Source organism: Etheostoma cragini, chromosome 2 (assembly GCF_013103735.1).
Source record: "Etheostoma cragini isolate CJK2018 chromosome 2, CSU_Ecrag_1.0, whole genome shotgun sequence".
Lineage (NCBI taxonomy): Eukaryota > Metazoa > Chordata > Actinopteri > Perciformes > Percidae > Etheostoma > Etheostoma cragini.
Genome location: NC_048408.1, coordinates 23,886,055 through 23,899,633, shown reverse-complemented (window position 1 = coordinate 23,899,633; position 13,579 = coordinate 23,886,055). Strand labels below are relative to the sequence as shown.

The window sequence follows — 13,579 nt, the reverse complement described above, 5'->3', positions numbered from 1 at the left end:
AATGAACATTGAACAATTAACATACCATAAGGGTTCAAATGACTCCATACTAATGCATATACACACATCTTCAAACCCAAAACATCTGCCTAGATGTCCACCAAGGAACCAGATGCAAGAGAAAGACATCAGAGAGGATAACTTCCTGTCAGTCTGTGTGTCTGGCTGTGAGAGCCATGTTCATGTTTGGGGATAGAATGAAAACAAATATCAAGCTCAGAGAGGCTGGAGTCCATCCAAGCAATCGACTGACCCTTTTTTAACAGGTCTGCAGGCCTGCAGTTAAAAAAGGGGGGACAATAGGACTTAGAGTCTACATTTTAGGAAGAGCCCTTAGGCCTGAGCTCTTAGAGCTGTTTCCCCAGCCGAAGACCTTTTATTTGACATTGGAAAGACACTCATACTAATATTATCATTGTAAAAGACAAAAATATATTGTGTGCTATACTTTTAAATATGTCATAACAGGTCATCATTAGTGCTTCTTTTTTCTTGTTCTCCAAATAGGATCTGAAATTTAAAAAAAATTGAAAATCAATCAAACCCACGTCATCATGAGATACTCTCTACAATAAACAACAATCATCTCATGCATTGTCTTACTGTCCAGCAGACAGCTGATGTAAACACAATCCTGACATCTGCTCTTTAATTCTGACCTCATTAGCCTGGCGTTCTTCTCTAGGTCATCACCACTAAGACAAAGAATCATCAGTCCTTACTTTTGTTCTTCTCCTACCTCCCTTTCTTTTTGTGAGTCTGTCTGTCCATTTCTCAGTTCACAACTTATCGTTTTCTATCTATCTCTGTCTATCTTTTGTCCCTCTGTCTTGCATTATGTATACTAATGCGTTTTGAACAAGGCACAGACAACATAGCAGACCGCACAGGGTTGCTTTTAGTCACATCATGCAAAGGATGCTACATGGAGCTGTGTAAGTCCATTGCGTCTCACATAAACGCCCATGTGCATACACACACACTCTGTGTCCCACCCTCAGCATCCTCTGTCTGCACCTCATGCACACAAAGTCTCGCTTGCAAATTTCTCACTCACTCTCTCCGTCTTTGTATCCGTCTCTGTCCATAAACACACACACACATACACATACACACCAGACACATGGCCGAAGAGAGTAGACTACCATCTGGGAGTAGTGGCCGGCTTTGTCTGGGGGGGGGGGTGAAAGCGCCAACACGACCCCCTTTTAACACACACACACACAACCCTTGCATCAGCCCCCATCGCCCTCCCCATCCAACTGCTCCAAGTGTGAGAGCTCTTCTCATACAATCTGCACATATACATATGCAAATTTGCAGGGGGGCATTATAAAAAACAGCCATCATCACACACACACACACACACACCCTCATACAGACACAGAAGCAAGATATTTAGTTTGCTTCTGCACCAAAATAGCCAAGAAAGAGTTTTGGAAAAGAAAAACGTGATTCTGAGAAATAGAGCAAGAGCTAGAGGGCTGGAAGAAAAGAACATAGGAAAAGGGAAGATGAAAAGAAGAACCTTCTTTATAAATAACAAATTAATGTGAGCATGTGTGAAATACATGCAAATGGGATTGAACGCATTTACACAGAGAAACATAAAACATGAACACACAGACACGCAAACATACATTATCCAGGTTTGCCCTGCAGCATGTATGTGAAGAATTTATACATAAAAACTCATTCAAGACGACACAAGATGCACCACAACTGTCCTTTGATTCAAAATCACATGTGGGTAGGAGGCCCTCAAAGACATAAACCATGATGCACCGGGTATCAGCTGATTATTTCATTTTGGCAGCTTTCTTGGGCCGGGTTTTGTTCAAAAGAGTTTTGGTAGAATACAAAAACAATGCTTTCTTTGTAATAACTTAGTTTGAGAAATAAAAATATTTAACACAATTGATGCTCAATGCATACAAATGAAAACCCTTTTAGGTTGTCTGATGAAGATCAGGAAATATCTGATCAAAGAATAATCAGATGATCAGAATGGACAAGCCTAGAAATGTGACCAAGCATTCAATGCCAACTTTTGATATTTGAAGCTTTTTTCAACGCATACACATCCATTCATATATGTATTCCAAACCTCAAAGAAGCATTGGTAATTAATAATATAAAGATATTTGATATGAGATGAATCGACTTCTGTATGGCTTTTGTCTAGTGTCTATTTGTCATAATCTAAGACCACAAGGCCCTGAGCGAGGACTGAAAAAGACAAAGCAAGGGAGAAAAAGACAGAAAAAGAGAGTGAGAGAAAGACACCTGCGATGCTGGCTGGAAAGCCGACACCTAATCCACTTCTTTTCTTACACAAACCTCATCATATTCTCGCACAAAACCTTTCACACAAACGCCACACTTTAATCAAGACGATAGACAAATGATAGCTGTAGCCTGAACGAGGACTCAAATTGCAAATTTCCACAATCCTGCAGAGGTAATAGCTCAGTTCCTTCAATTCCTTAGATGTTCATGATGTGACAGAGTTTTCTGATCTGCCATCTCGAGGCACGGTTTGTGCGTGAGCTCAAAGCATTCGAAGAGGAATGATGAACAGCATGCTCTCAAAACTCAAGGGACACATCTGAGTCGTAATTAGGAGAGGATCCGCGTCCATATTTTATGGTGTACACAGACCCAAACACATTCACAGACAAGATTTCCATCACTGCCACATGTGAACGTATATGATACATGTATCCATGGGCATATTTATTAGTGTAAAGCTGACACACATAAAATGGTTCTCGGCCACACGGCACAACAGACCATTATGTACATTGTCTATATCAAATTCTCTCCCCCCAGTTTTTACCACTCTCATGTTTGTAATGTTTCAGTACACAATAGCAGCGGAAGAGTGAAGCTCATGTTGCCCCATCAAGACGAGAGAAACAACAACCAAACGCTTTTCGCGAGTCGTCCTCTTCCCACCCTGTTTACGAACAGATCCGTTCATCTCTCACTTTGTTCCCACGCTCCTTCGCTTCTTTTTTCTCTCCTCTGTATTGTCCTGTGCCCTCAGGTTAGAGGTTCTCTCTGTTTCCACCTCTAAAGCCTGGAAAATAGAGGAGGCCGACTGAAGAGAAAGAAAGAGTGAGAGAGAAAGAGAGAGCTAGAAGGGCTGGGCAATGAGTTCTGTCCGTCTGCCTCCTTCGGCCTGGCTGTCTAACCGGTCTGAACTGGTTTTGACATAGGTGAACCAGAGACGTGTCCTCTGTCGTCTCTGGACAAAAAAGAACCATGGTGGCATGCCATCCACAGTCAGCAGGTACCAAGGAAGATTGCATCCGTGTGTGTCTGTATGTACATGTGCGTGTGTGTGTCTGTATATGCATATTAATGTGCGTGTGTGTGTGTGTGTGTGTGTGTGTGCGTGTATGTGTGTGTGTGTGTGTGTGTGTGTGTGTGTGTGTGTGTGTGCCTGTCTCCCAAGACCTTTGAGGCCTGGACCATTGCCAAGTTCATCTGTTAATGGACAGCTACTAGGGGAGCTGCCCCATCCCCCCTCTTTCCCTCCTCTCTGTCTCTCCAGCAGCCATGCCTGCTCACGACCCCCCCTTAACCTCCCCAACCCCCCAGCCAGGCCTGCCCAGATACAGACCCTCACTCTCCCAATCCCTCTCCCTTCTTCTCCACTCCCTTTCTCTCCCTTACCCTGAAAGCTATATCATTCCCTTTCTCGCTCTCCTCTTCCTCCTCCTCCTCCTCCTCCTCCTTCTCCTCACTCTGGGCTTCTCCTATTCAAGATAAACAGAGTGCTTCAAGTTCAGGGGACACCCTGGGACCCTTTAACAAAGCCATCTATCATCCTGTCTGCCTGAGAATCCTTTGGCCATAGCAGGCTCTGCTGCTGCTGTCTCTCTCTCAATCTGTATGTGTTAGTGTGAACATACACAGGCTGGACATAGACCAGCCAGCAAGCCTGCTAACCCTGACTAGCTACTTGCTCTAGCTGATGCCCAAGGTGGGCAATTTCTCCATTGTGTTTGTGGCCCCTTCTGGCCCCTCCAAGACCAGAGCAAAGACAGATCCCCCCTCCTTGGCTAATGTACCCCCCTTTCTCCTGTTAAAACGAGACAAACTCATGACAAGAAGGCACGCCACGGAGCGAGGAACAGCTCGCGCGTGTGGGCCACTCTTTCTCTACACCTCGAGACGGACTCCGCTGACCCCTCTCCGATTCCCCTGAAGTCAAACTGCGGGACGATTAACCAAACTGTCAACAGCTTAATAGTCTGCGAATAGGAGACTGACAGTAGGCCTAGGAGCTGTGTGTAAACACTATGGAGATTATGAATGGTACACAAGAGAGAGAGAGACAGAGAGAGTAAGAGACAGAGAGACAAACACTAGCAAAAGAGAAGCCCCTTTTACACATGGATCCTCCAACATTTATGGGTTTAATTATCTAGGTAGCCTTCTTCAGCATTCAAGCACAGATCTGTCGTATGTAAATATTCTGTGGCAGGTCTTCTCCCAAGCGATGCAGTTTTCCATGCATTATTTTGTGCTCATTATGCGTGGCAGCAATGTTGAACCAGCAGCCAGAAGGAAAATAAGGATGCCACTAGAAGAAGAGAATGGTGAATTGTCACATAGGCTGACAAAATGATAGAGTTTTGAACTAATATAGTAGTAACTTGCCAATTTGTCATGCACACCCAGCTAAAAAGAATGTGTTTCAATAAAAACACTAATTACAATAAATGAAGATTGAAATGTTTTAGAGACGGTGTTGTTTGAACTTAGTTTTACTGAGAAGTATTACTAATAGTCTGTCTGCCCACTTTATATCTGTGAGGGCAGATTAGATAGCATAAATGAAAATGAATAACATATTACAGCTACATTACACAGCATGTGGAGAAAACATGTTCTTCAGTGCGATGCCATGGTTCCTGTGGAGGCTAAGACTATTGCAGCGTTTGACATTCATTATTTACATTAAATTAATTACATTTTTGGCTTGTTTCCATTTGACCTAGGCTGGAAGACTTCCAGAAATCACGCTAGGTCCTGAGCAGGCGAACTCTTAAATAAAGAAACATCTCCGGCTCCTTTTCCCACCCAAATGATGACTATTTAAGGAATATTTACAAGTTAAGGTGCATGTAGAGACCAGAGAGTTTCCTGCCTAGCAATTGTGACATCAAAAGCTCAACCCAGGCCTTCACACACATGGTCTATCCCATTTTCACTTCCTCTTCTTCCTGCTTGTCCTCATGTAGCTCTCTCCTAAACACACAGCAGCCCCAAAAGCCCGGCCGCTTCTGTCCTCTACATGCATGCTAGAGAGGGGGAACGGCCTGCCGGTTTTAGAGTGCTAAATTATCCATTAGATGTTATCAAGTTGTAGCGGGGCGATGCCATTCTGCTAGGAGCCATCAATCTTTCATAAGTCCCAGGCACGGCGTGCATTGGGAATGCACTACCAGAACCTCCCCGCCGCTCCCAGCACACGACCAACCCTGGCCAACTCACCCAGCTGCACGCAAACTTGGACATGTACACACAGTCAGGCAGACATCAGTGCACACAGTCAACAATACACTTGCTGACATAAATGAAGCCAGGTACACGCTCTTGCACTCAAGCTCTGCAGAAACAATCTGGACGGAGCCTGTTTAGGGAACATCCAGTTCTACATTTTATGCATTGTCTTTCAACCCCCCTCAAGCTCACCTGCTTTTTTCCCTAAACAAAACTAACATTTTTGAGCCAAGCATCCAAATTTACACTGCCTTAAGTGTTTCTCTACCACTAACACTCCCGTTCCTCACACGCTCTCCCTTTTCCTCTCCTCTTCCTCTCTCCCTCTCTCTGCTTCTTGCTGTGGCCTGGCAGGCAGGCAGGGCAGACATGTTGAGAATGCGCTCCGGTAATGGGCTAATCAAAAATGCAAAACAATTGGCAATTACCGCGCGGGCTCCTAATGGTCATTAGAATTTACAACAAGGTAATGAACTGAGAGTCAGCTCAGTCCATGCATATTCATAAAGCAATCAGGCCTTTGAAGATTAAAGAAGCGCTTCAAATTTAAATGAGGGCACCAGCATGTTATCAGTGAGATTCAGCCTGCAAAGTAAAGGGTGCCTGGGACAGGAGTGTGCATTTATGAATGTGTGCATATGTGTGTGTCTGTGTGCGTTGAGGGTTGGGGGTCAGTTTGGTGTGGGGGATAGATGGAGTGGAGGTGTGAGTATGTGTGTGTGTGTGTGTGTGTATGTGTGTGTGTGTGTGTGTGTGTGTGTGTGTGTGTGTGTGTGTCTGTGTCTGTTAATGTGTGTGTGTGTGTGTGTGTGTGTGTGTGTGTGTGTGTGTGTGTGTGTGTGTGTGTCCATGCATCTGTGCATAAGTGATGAAGGTGTGTGTCAATTTCATTGGTGTGCCAAGTCGTGCCTGCATTATTTTGTGCAAAGCAAATTACAGTACACCAATATTGCCGTATAGGCCAAAGTGATTCCAATACCTAAATTAACACGCTGTTAAAAAATGAATGAGGCCCAATTCTTCAGATCATAATTTTAAAGATTTGGGATTTGAATCAAAAGTATATTTAAGTTGAGCTATTAAGCGGCAAAGAGCTTTTACCCCCAGGAATACAGCAGGCTATTAGTATACATGAAAATGAAAAAATGTGAAGCGGGAGACATGCTTCGCATGCACATGGACATGCTAAAGTACTCTGAAACTTTTGCACACACATACAGAGAGGTGTAAATTTTCACAAGTCTAAAGTCAAACACAGGGGCCCTCTCTGTCCTGTATCTCTCTGGTTGAGATAAGAATGGCAAGACACAGCTGTAGGCGACCACCCAGCCACATACAAAAGGTACAAATAGACTCGCACACACCCATACATGCACATAGTGACAGGCTGAGCCCAGTGCTGGGACCTGCAGTGGGTCAGATAGTAGAGGAAGAAACATCATAGATAGTAGAGGAAGAAACATTATAGAGACAGATAGTGACCATAATCAGTGGGTTCAGAATAACACGACGCCTTCGTCACAGTGGCTCTCCCATGGCCTCAGCATTATCACCATGGGTGTGAGAAAGACAAAGCAATGGTCCTTCAGCACCACAGCTTTAAACACAACAGTCACAATAGCTACAGCAGAGGTTAGGCTGACATACTGAATACAGGAGGTGATAATACGATACAGACTCTCCAAGACACAAAGTAATAAAATCTGGGTTAGTTTCAATTAGTGACCTATATAAGGACTTAAAGGAAAAAAAATAAAAAAATGACTCTCTGTTCCCATTCTAACCCCAAACTAACCTGTCTATTTCCTCAAATACTACTTCTGTCCTTTTTGCTGTGATCTGCCACTTCTGAGTTACAGCTGTTTCAAAGACACTTTTTCTTCTCTGTTTCTGTTCTGTCTAAAAATAAAGTCATTAACCTGCAGGTGGTGAAGCCGGCAGCTGGCGTGACAGGCCCTGACGCTGTCAGAAGACCCCTGACCCTGTGATGTGACTACCTGCCACGTTATTGACAGGACAGCGGCAGGACACCTTTATTTCGGAGGATGCTTTTTTATCCCACGTGATGCGGCCATTGACAAACAAGGTTGTTTCTGTCGTATTGCTTAGTTTGACAGTAGGTAAGGGAATCAGAAAGGCAGCAACTATGTGTGTGTGTGTGTGTGTGTGTGTGTGTGTGTGTGTGTGTGTGTGTGTGTGTGTGTGTGTCTGTGTGTATTTGTGAGTGTATTTGTGTGTGTGTCTTCTGGCTTGCTGTTTAGCCAAATCTGCAAGAGTAAGAATGAGCTCTAGAGTGGAGGCTGGAAGCCTTTTGGAGGTGCAGACGAGCTAATGTAGCCAAAACATCAAGTTTCCAGTCCCTCGAGACAGACTACTGGAGCAATGTGTGGAGAGAGAGTATGAGTGAGAGAGAGGGAGAAAAAGAGATAAAGAGAGGGAAAACGGAAAGGAGGGGGCTGAAATAAGTATCATATGTTTCTGACAGATCTCATCAACTCACAACACATCGTGGGGCCTCTGCCACAACACATTTGTTACAGACAAAACACAGGTTCACAGGGGGGGTTTACTCTGTACATGTGTCAGTGTGTGTGCATCTGTAAGGGGCAGATAAGTGTGTGTCTGTGTACATTTGTGGGTGGGTGCATGCATTTTTGCAAGCCTCATTTTGTCTGCATTTTTGTGTGTGTGTCTGTGTTTGTGTATTTATACTTGAACTAGCCTCCACCTGAATGGCCTGAGGCTGTGGTACCAGGGTTGTTAGAAGACAAACAGAGACATGGGAAGCCCAAGCCAGGAACCCTGAGGACAGCACACAAAAACACACACACACACACATACCTAAACTTAAGTACACACAAACACTCCTACTGTCAGTCACACACATAGCAACTACCTTACCATAAGTCCTGCTTCCTAAACCCACAAAACATTGCTTTAACACACAGAAACACCTACTCTACCTCTACCTCTCTCTCTCTCTCTAACAAACACACACACACACACATTTAGGCCCAGCCCGTCCCTCAGGCTCAGTGCTCTGTGCCAAGTCTGGCCTGGCATGGTCCACAGAGGGGTGTCCTCAGGCAAGGCTTGCCAAGTCAAAGACCCTTTCATGTTCAGCCTGCACGCCCAGTAGTAGTAAAGCTTTAACAAACAGCCTGACACACACTCTCTCTCTCTCTCTCTCTCTCTCTCTCTCCCTCTCCCACACACACACACACACACACAGAAAGCTATAAACAGTTTAAGTGTTCAAAACCACACTAATACACACACACGTGCACACATGTGCACATACATTAGTTTAACCCCGCATCCACACTCGAGATGTGAACATCCACTAGACTTCAGCACTTGAATGCAGCCAGAGCGACTAACACTCAATCCAACAACAAAGACTACACCGATAACATTTGTGGGTGTTTAGTGCTTGGTTTCGGAATACAAAACTGAAAATCTATGAACAATTCACCCTAAAAACCATTCCTGTTCACCTTCATTAAAACTTAGCAGAGCCCACAGCCAAAAATAGGACCGATTTGATCAGAGCCCAGAGCAACTGTAGGATCAAATTACAGTCAGTTTTTTTTTTTTACAGACAATGGGGTGCTTATGTTGATAATATTAGCTGGTGTCCAATAATTATAATCGCATGCATCTGTGCCTTTTCAGTATCAATTAAAGTGATCACCGAAACAAAGGCACACACTGCATGTGGACTCGCAAAGCAACCCATATGCATGCACATACACACTGGAAAAAGAAATCGCTACCAAGAAGCCTCTCGCCCCCCACCACTCACACACACACACTCTTCCTGCACTGCCCAGCCCCCCAGTTCTGCCTGACAGATAGCCAGGGTGTATAAAAGTGTTCTTATGAGGGAGTGGGGGGCTGGTGGTTTTTGAGAAAAGTGGCACAGTGCCAATACGGAGCCTGCTAAATACCTTTGTCTCCACAACACACAGGGACAAACAGGATAGACAAGCTGCTGCATGAAGACACACTACAGCCACAGAAAGGTGTTTCTAGAAATACCACTCTGTCGTTTGAATGTTTTCCTCCTCATAGAGGGAAGAAACGGGAAAGGTGGCTGCCATAATTAACTCAGTATTGATTCAGAGTCCAGGTTACAATAGAGGCAGTGCACTGGTAAAAGGCAGAAGTGTGAGATAGTGGTCAATTTGAGCAGCTACAATGGCCTCATTAACACACATGGCTACACTGGTGAGAATTGAAGAGGTGCTAATGATGCGACGGATAAATACAGGCAGTGGTAATGTAGCAATACGAGCACAAGAATGTGGAACCTAACTCATAAAATGTAGTGAAGAGAAACAATTTTGTAAAAATACTTATTATGGTTTATAGGACATGTTAAAGCCATACAGTAGTGCATCCTACATCATAACAATGAAAAGTGTCTTGCTCCTTTCCTCAATGTAGGAAGACTAAAGAATAATTTATTGAACTGATAACAATTTAATCCGTAGAACAATGAATGTGAATGTAAACACAAACTATTTACCAGTATGCCTGCTTAATAGTAATTATATCCTGTGACATAAATCCAGTTTTAGTCACATAGTTTGTGTGAGAAACCGTCATCTGCTCTTTTTCTGGGCCATCCATAATCTGGAGACAAGCAACGGTGTCCCGATGCATATCTTAAATTGTTTATCATGCAAATGATGGCACGCAGGCTGCTCTGCCCTGTCCTAACGGCCCAGAGCTCCAGACACAGACCCCAGCCCCAGCTGCAGCCATAAGACTCCCAGACAGCCTCAGCTGTCCCAAAGCAGGAGACCGAGAAGCACGGCCTTATCTCCAGCTCTTGGTATATTCAGACAACTGCCCCCCACTCCCCCCGCCCCTTGAAGTTCAACCCCTGTGGGTGTCAGCTCTTTCAGTCCAGCAGCAGCTTCTTTCCTAAACCTTAGCCAGGCCCTTGCCTCTGTACACTACTGTCCATACTGAAATCCATCTGCATCAAATGACATTTCCGAGGGTCGCAGTCACTTGAGTGTATGCAGTGCACAGGGGTACAGTAAATCCTTAAGGGTATAACAGATATTACACTCCCTTTGGATACACTGGACACATAGCCAGTCTGGGAGCGATACAGCGTGTAGGGACAGTTTGTATTGAGATGCCTCATCTCAGCGTCCGTGTCTAACTGAGCATGGTGAGAGAACATGGCAGCTAGCATATGGGGCATGGGGTGGCGTGCTGGCACTGCCATTCTGTATCCATCAATTTTGGATACAAAAAACAGAGGTGTGGGGGGGTGACTAGCTTTTATGCATATGCAACTGATGTGTGGTCTATGCTGCACAGTGGCTACATCATCTGTTTTATCTGAAATCTGTTGCAGCAGGTTTTTTTTCTGTTTCCTTATCTGTAATCTTGACCTGACACACTCGTGTTTTCTTCCGCTCAGGTTTTTACACAAGGAAAGGTTATAAAAGGGTTATAACACAATCAGGTGTCACAACTGGGCAAGTCCTCACTCCCCGGACAAACCAAATTAATCTGTTCATTACAGCATCAAGCGAAGCCTGAGGGTTGCACAATGCCAAGAGACATAAGGCCTATAAATAAAACTCTGCTCACAATGCTAGTGACCTTATGATATCATGTGAACTCCACTGCATGATGATCTAAATGAGCAAAGAAAAGCATGTTCGAACAGCTGACAAGGCCAAGAGGCATGTTGGATGTGTGTGTGAAGACGTGTGTACAATTGTCGGTCCGTCCGGGTGTGTGCATGCATGCATGCGTGCGTATGCGTGCGTATGTGTGTGTGTGATTGTTTGTGTGTGTCAGAGGTTTAACGAACTGCACACTAATGAACCGTGGTCATTCTGTATGACAGTGGGTTGACTAGCTAACAGTAGTCCCTTTACAATTCCGTCTGCAAAGCTGCAGGGTTGACTATTGCAGTACAGTAGTACACATTATTAAGAACTACTCTATGCCTTTAGCCCTGAATTGGCTTCAAATTAAATATGCCTAGACAATCACACACGATATCGGATCTGTTAAAGAAAATGGATTAGCATTCAAATAGTCTGGTCAAAATCACAACCCACTCTGTAAAAAATATTCACAAAGGACCCACGCTTGTTTGCACAGCGACTGATGTTTTCACTACAGCCTCATTTAGCCCCGGTGGACAAACAACAAACCAACCAGCTGCCGAAAGAAGTCCTTAATTACTCAAATCAAGAAAAACACTGACAATTAGTGGCTGCAGGGTTCCTCAAATAAACGCTTCTTCCTTGACAGTTCATCATAATTACATTCTTTCTATCTCTCTTTAATTTTAGCATCCAAGTGAGCCTTTACAGACGCATATTTGAGGGAACGAGAGATATGGCGGTGTAATAAGCCAGGGAGGGATAGAGATACATCTCTCACCACCACATGAGAGAGAATGTGGAGGCCACAGGATCTGAGCACATCTGTGATGCGGCAACAAACCAAAAGAAATCCATCTCTCTCTCTCTCTCTCTCTCTCTCTCTGTCTCTCTTTTATAATCTGTTTCTTTGTCTGTGTCTGTGTGTGTCTTTTTCACTATCTGCAAAAGTTTCATGTTTTAAATGTTATTTCAGACTCTGGTTAAGCAAGTTGGATACATCCCTAATAGCAGAAGCATAATACAAAGGAAACGTGAAAGCGCATTGGCTCCCCTTTTGAAGGAAACTCTCTTTGAACCTTGGAAAGGTGTGACCCATTGCCTTCACACACCCTTTAGACCTTGAAAACTCACTTCCCATATTTGTTGTTTCCTGTTCATTTGTTCACTCTTGTGAGACAGCCATTTGAAGCTCCCACTGTGTTTACCTGTGATATTCTCCTGCTTGGGGATTATTCCTTGCAAGGGTGCCGATAAAGAATCCTCATCTCGCGATGACACCTGAACGGCCACCTCCACAGGGTGACACGCCCTCCGTGGGTGCTGATGTTGGGTCCGCGAGTGCGAGGAGGACGTGGAAAGGGGAGAGGCGAGCGGGGAGGACGGTGGCCTGTCCAGAGGTTTGTCTATACAGAGGCCCCCGTGGCACTGCCTCCGTTTGTGTTCAATGAAAAGCAGGATGTCAGCCAGGGGGAAGCGGGAGTGGCACTGGCCACAGGTCAGCAGGTCCTGGTCCCCTTTGAGGGGCTCACCCTGAGCCTCTCCCAGCCTGGGGGAGTCCAGACAGTTTTCTCCTGGTAAAACACCTGACAGCGGCTCAGCTGGACAGGAAGACAAAAAAGAAGATTATAGTACAGAGAGAGAAAGAGAGCTGGTAAACTAATGTTGTAAGGAGAAGCAATGGAAACGCACGCCATTTCTACAAAATACAAAGACATCTACAGGAATAACGTCAGTTTGTAAAATGTGTATAAACATAATTTTAAAAAAGAAAGAAAGACAGAAAGACCACACAGACTACTTCGATAAGGACTGACATGTTCAGCTTGCTGGCAGCCGCCAAACGATTAAGTTGCTTGACCCTCTTTATTGTGCTGCCAATCTCCCTTTTTTAATGAACCTAACACCTCTGAGAATCAAAAAATAGATTCTAATTTGAGTTCAAGATGATTGGACCCCATTTCGTTAAAAGTGCTGGGATCTCATGAACCAAGGTTAGACATTGAGGGGTTGGATGTGGAGTAGGTCCCTGAAGTACTGGCAGAGAGAGAAAGAGAGAGAAGAGAAGAGAGAGAGAGATAGAGAATTTTTAAAGAAGTAATCTAGCCACACGGTAGACGACAGTGGGCGCCCCGACTGGGATGTTGAGATAAGATGTGATGAATTCTTGCCGCCGGTTCAACTTTTAATTCCGTGTCGGGTCAGACGTGAAGGTGGTGAGGGACTGTGCAAGATAGGCCCTGTTACCTGTATGTTCAACTGCATTAAAGATGAGGGAATTTGCCCCTATTTTACTGGAGCTTATCATAACCAGCTTATGCCATGGACACAGGCGGGGTGTGTGAGGCTGGGTTAGGTGGAAAGATTTTCTTCAAACCAAATAATCTCATTTTGATGCCACGTAAGAGTGATGTGAATAA

The 13,579-nt window shown here is 44.5% G+C and overlaps 1 protein-coding gene across 1 annotated transcript in view; it reads right to left on the bottom strand.

Moving 5' to 3' along the window:
- LOC117937418 (B-cell lymphoma/leukemia 11A-like) overlaps positions 1–13,579 on the bottom strand; it is a 34,116-nt gene that overhangs the window by 18,250 nt on the left and 2,287 nt on the right. The window contains exon 2 of the mRNA XM_034861393.1: positions 12,368–12,760. Within this exon, the coding sequence (XP_034717284.1) occupies positions 12,368–12,760 (393 nt within the window). The remainder of the gene's footprint in view (positions 1–12,367; positions 12,761–13,579) is intronic.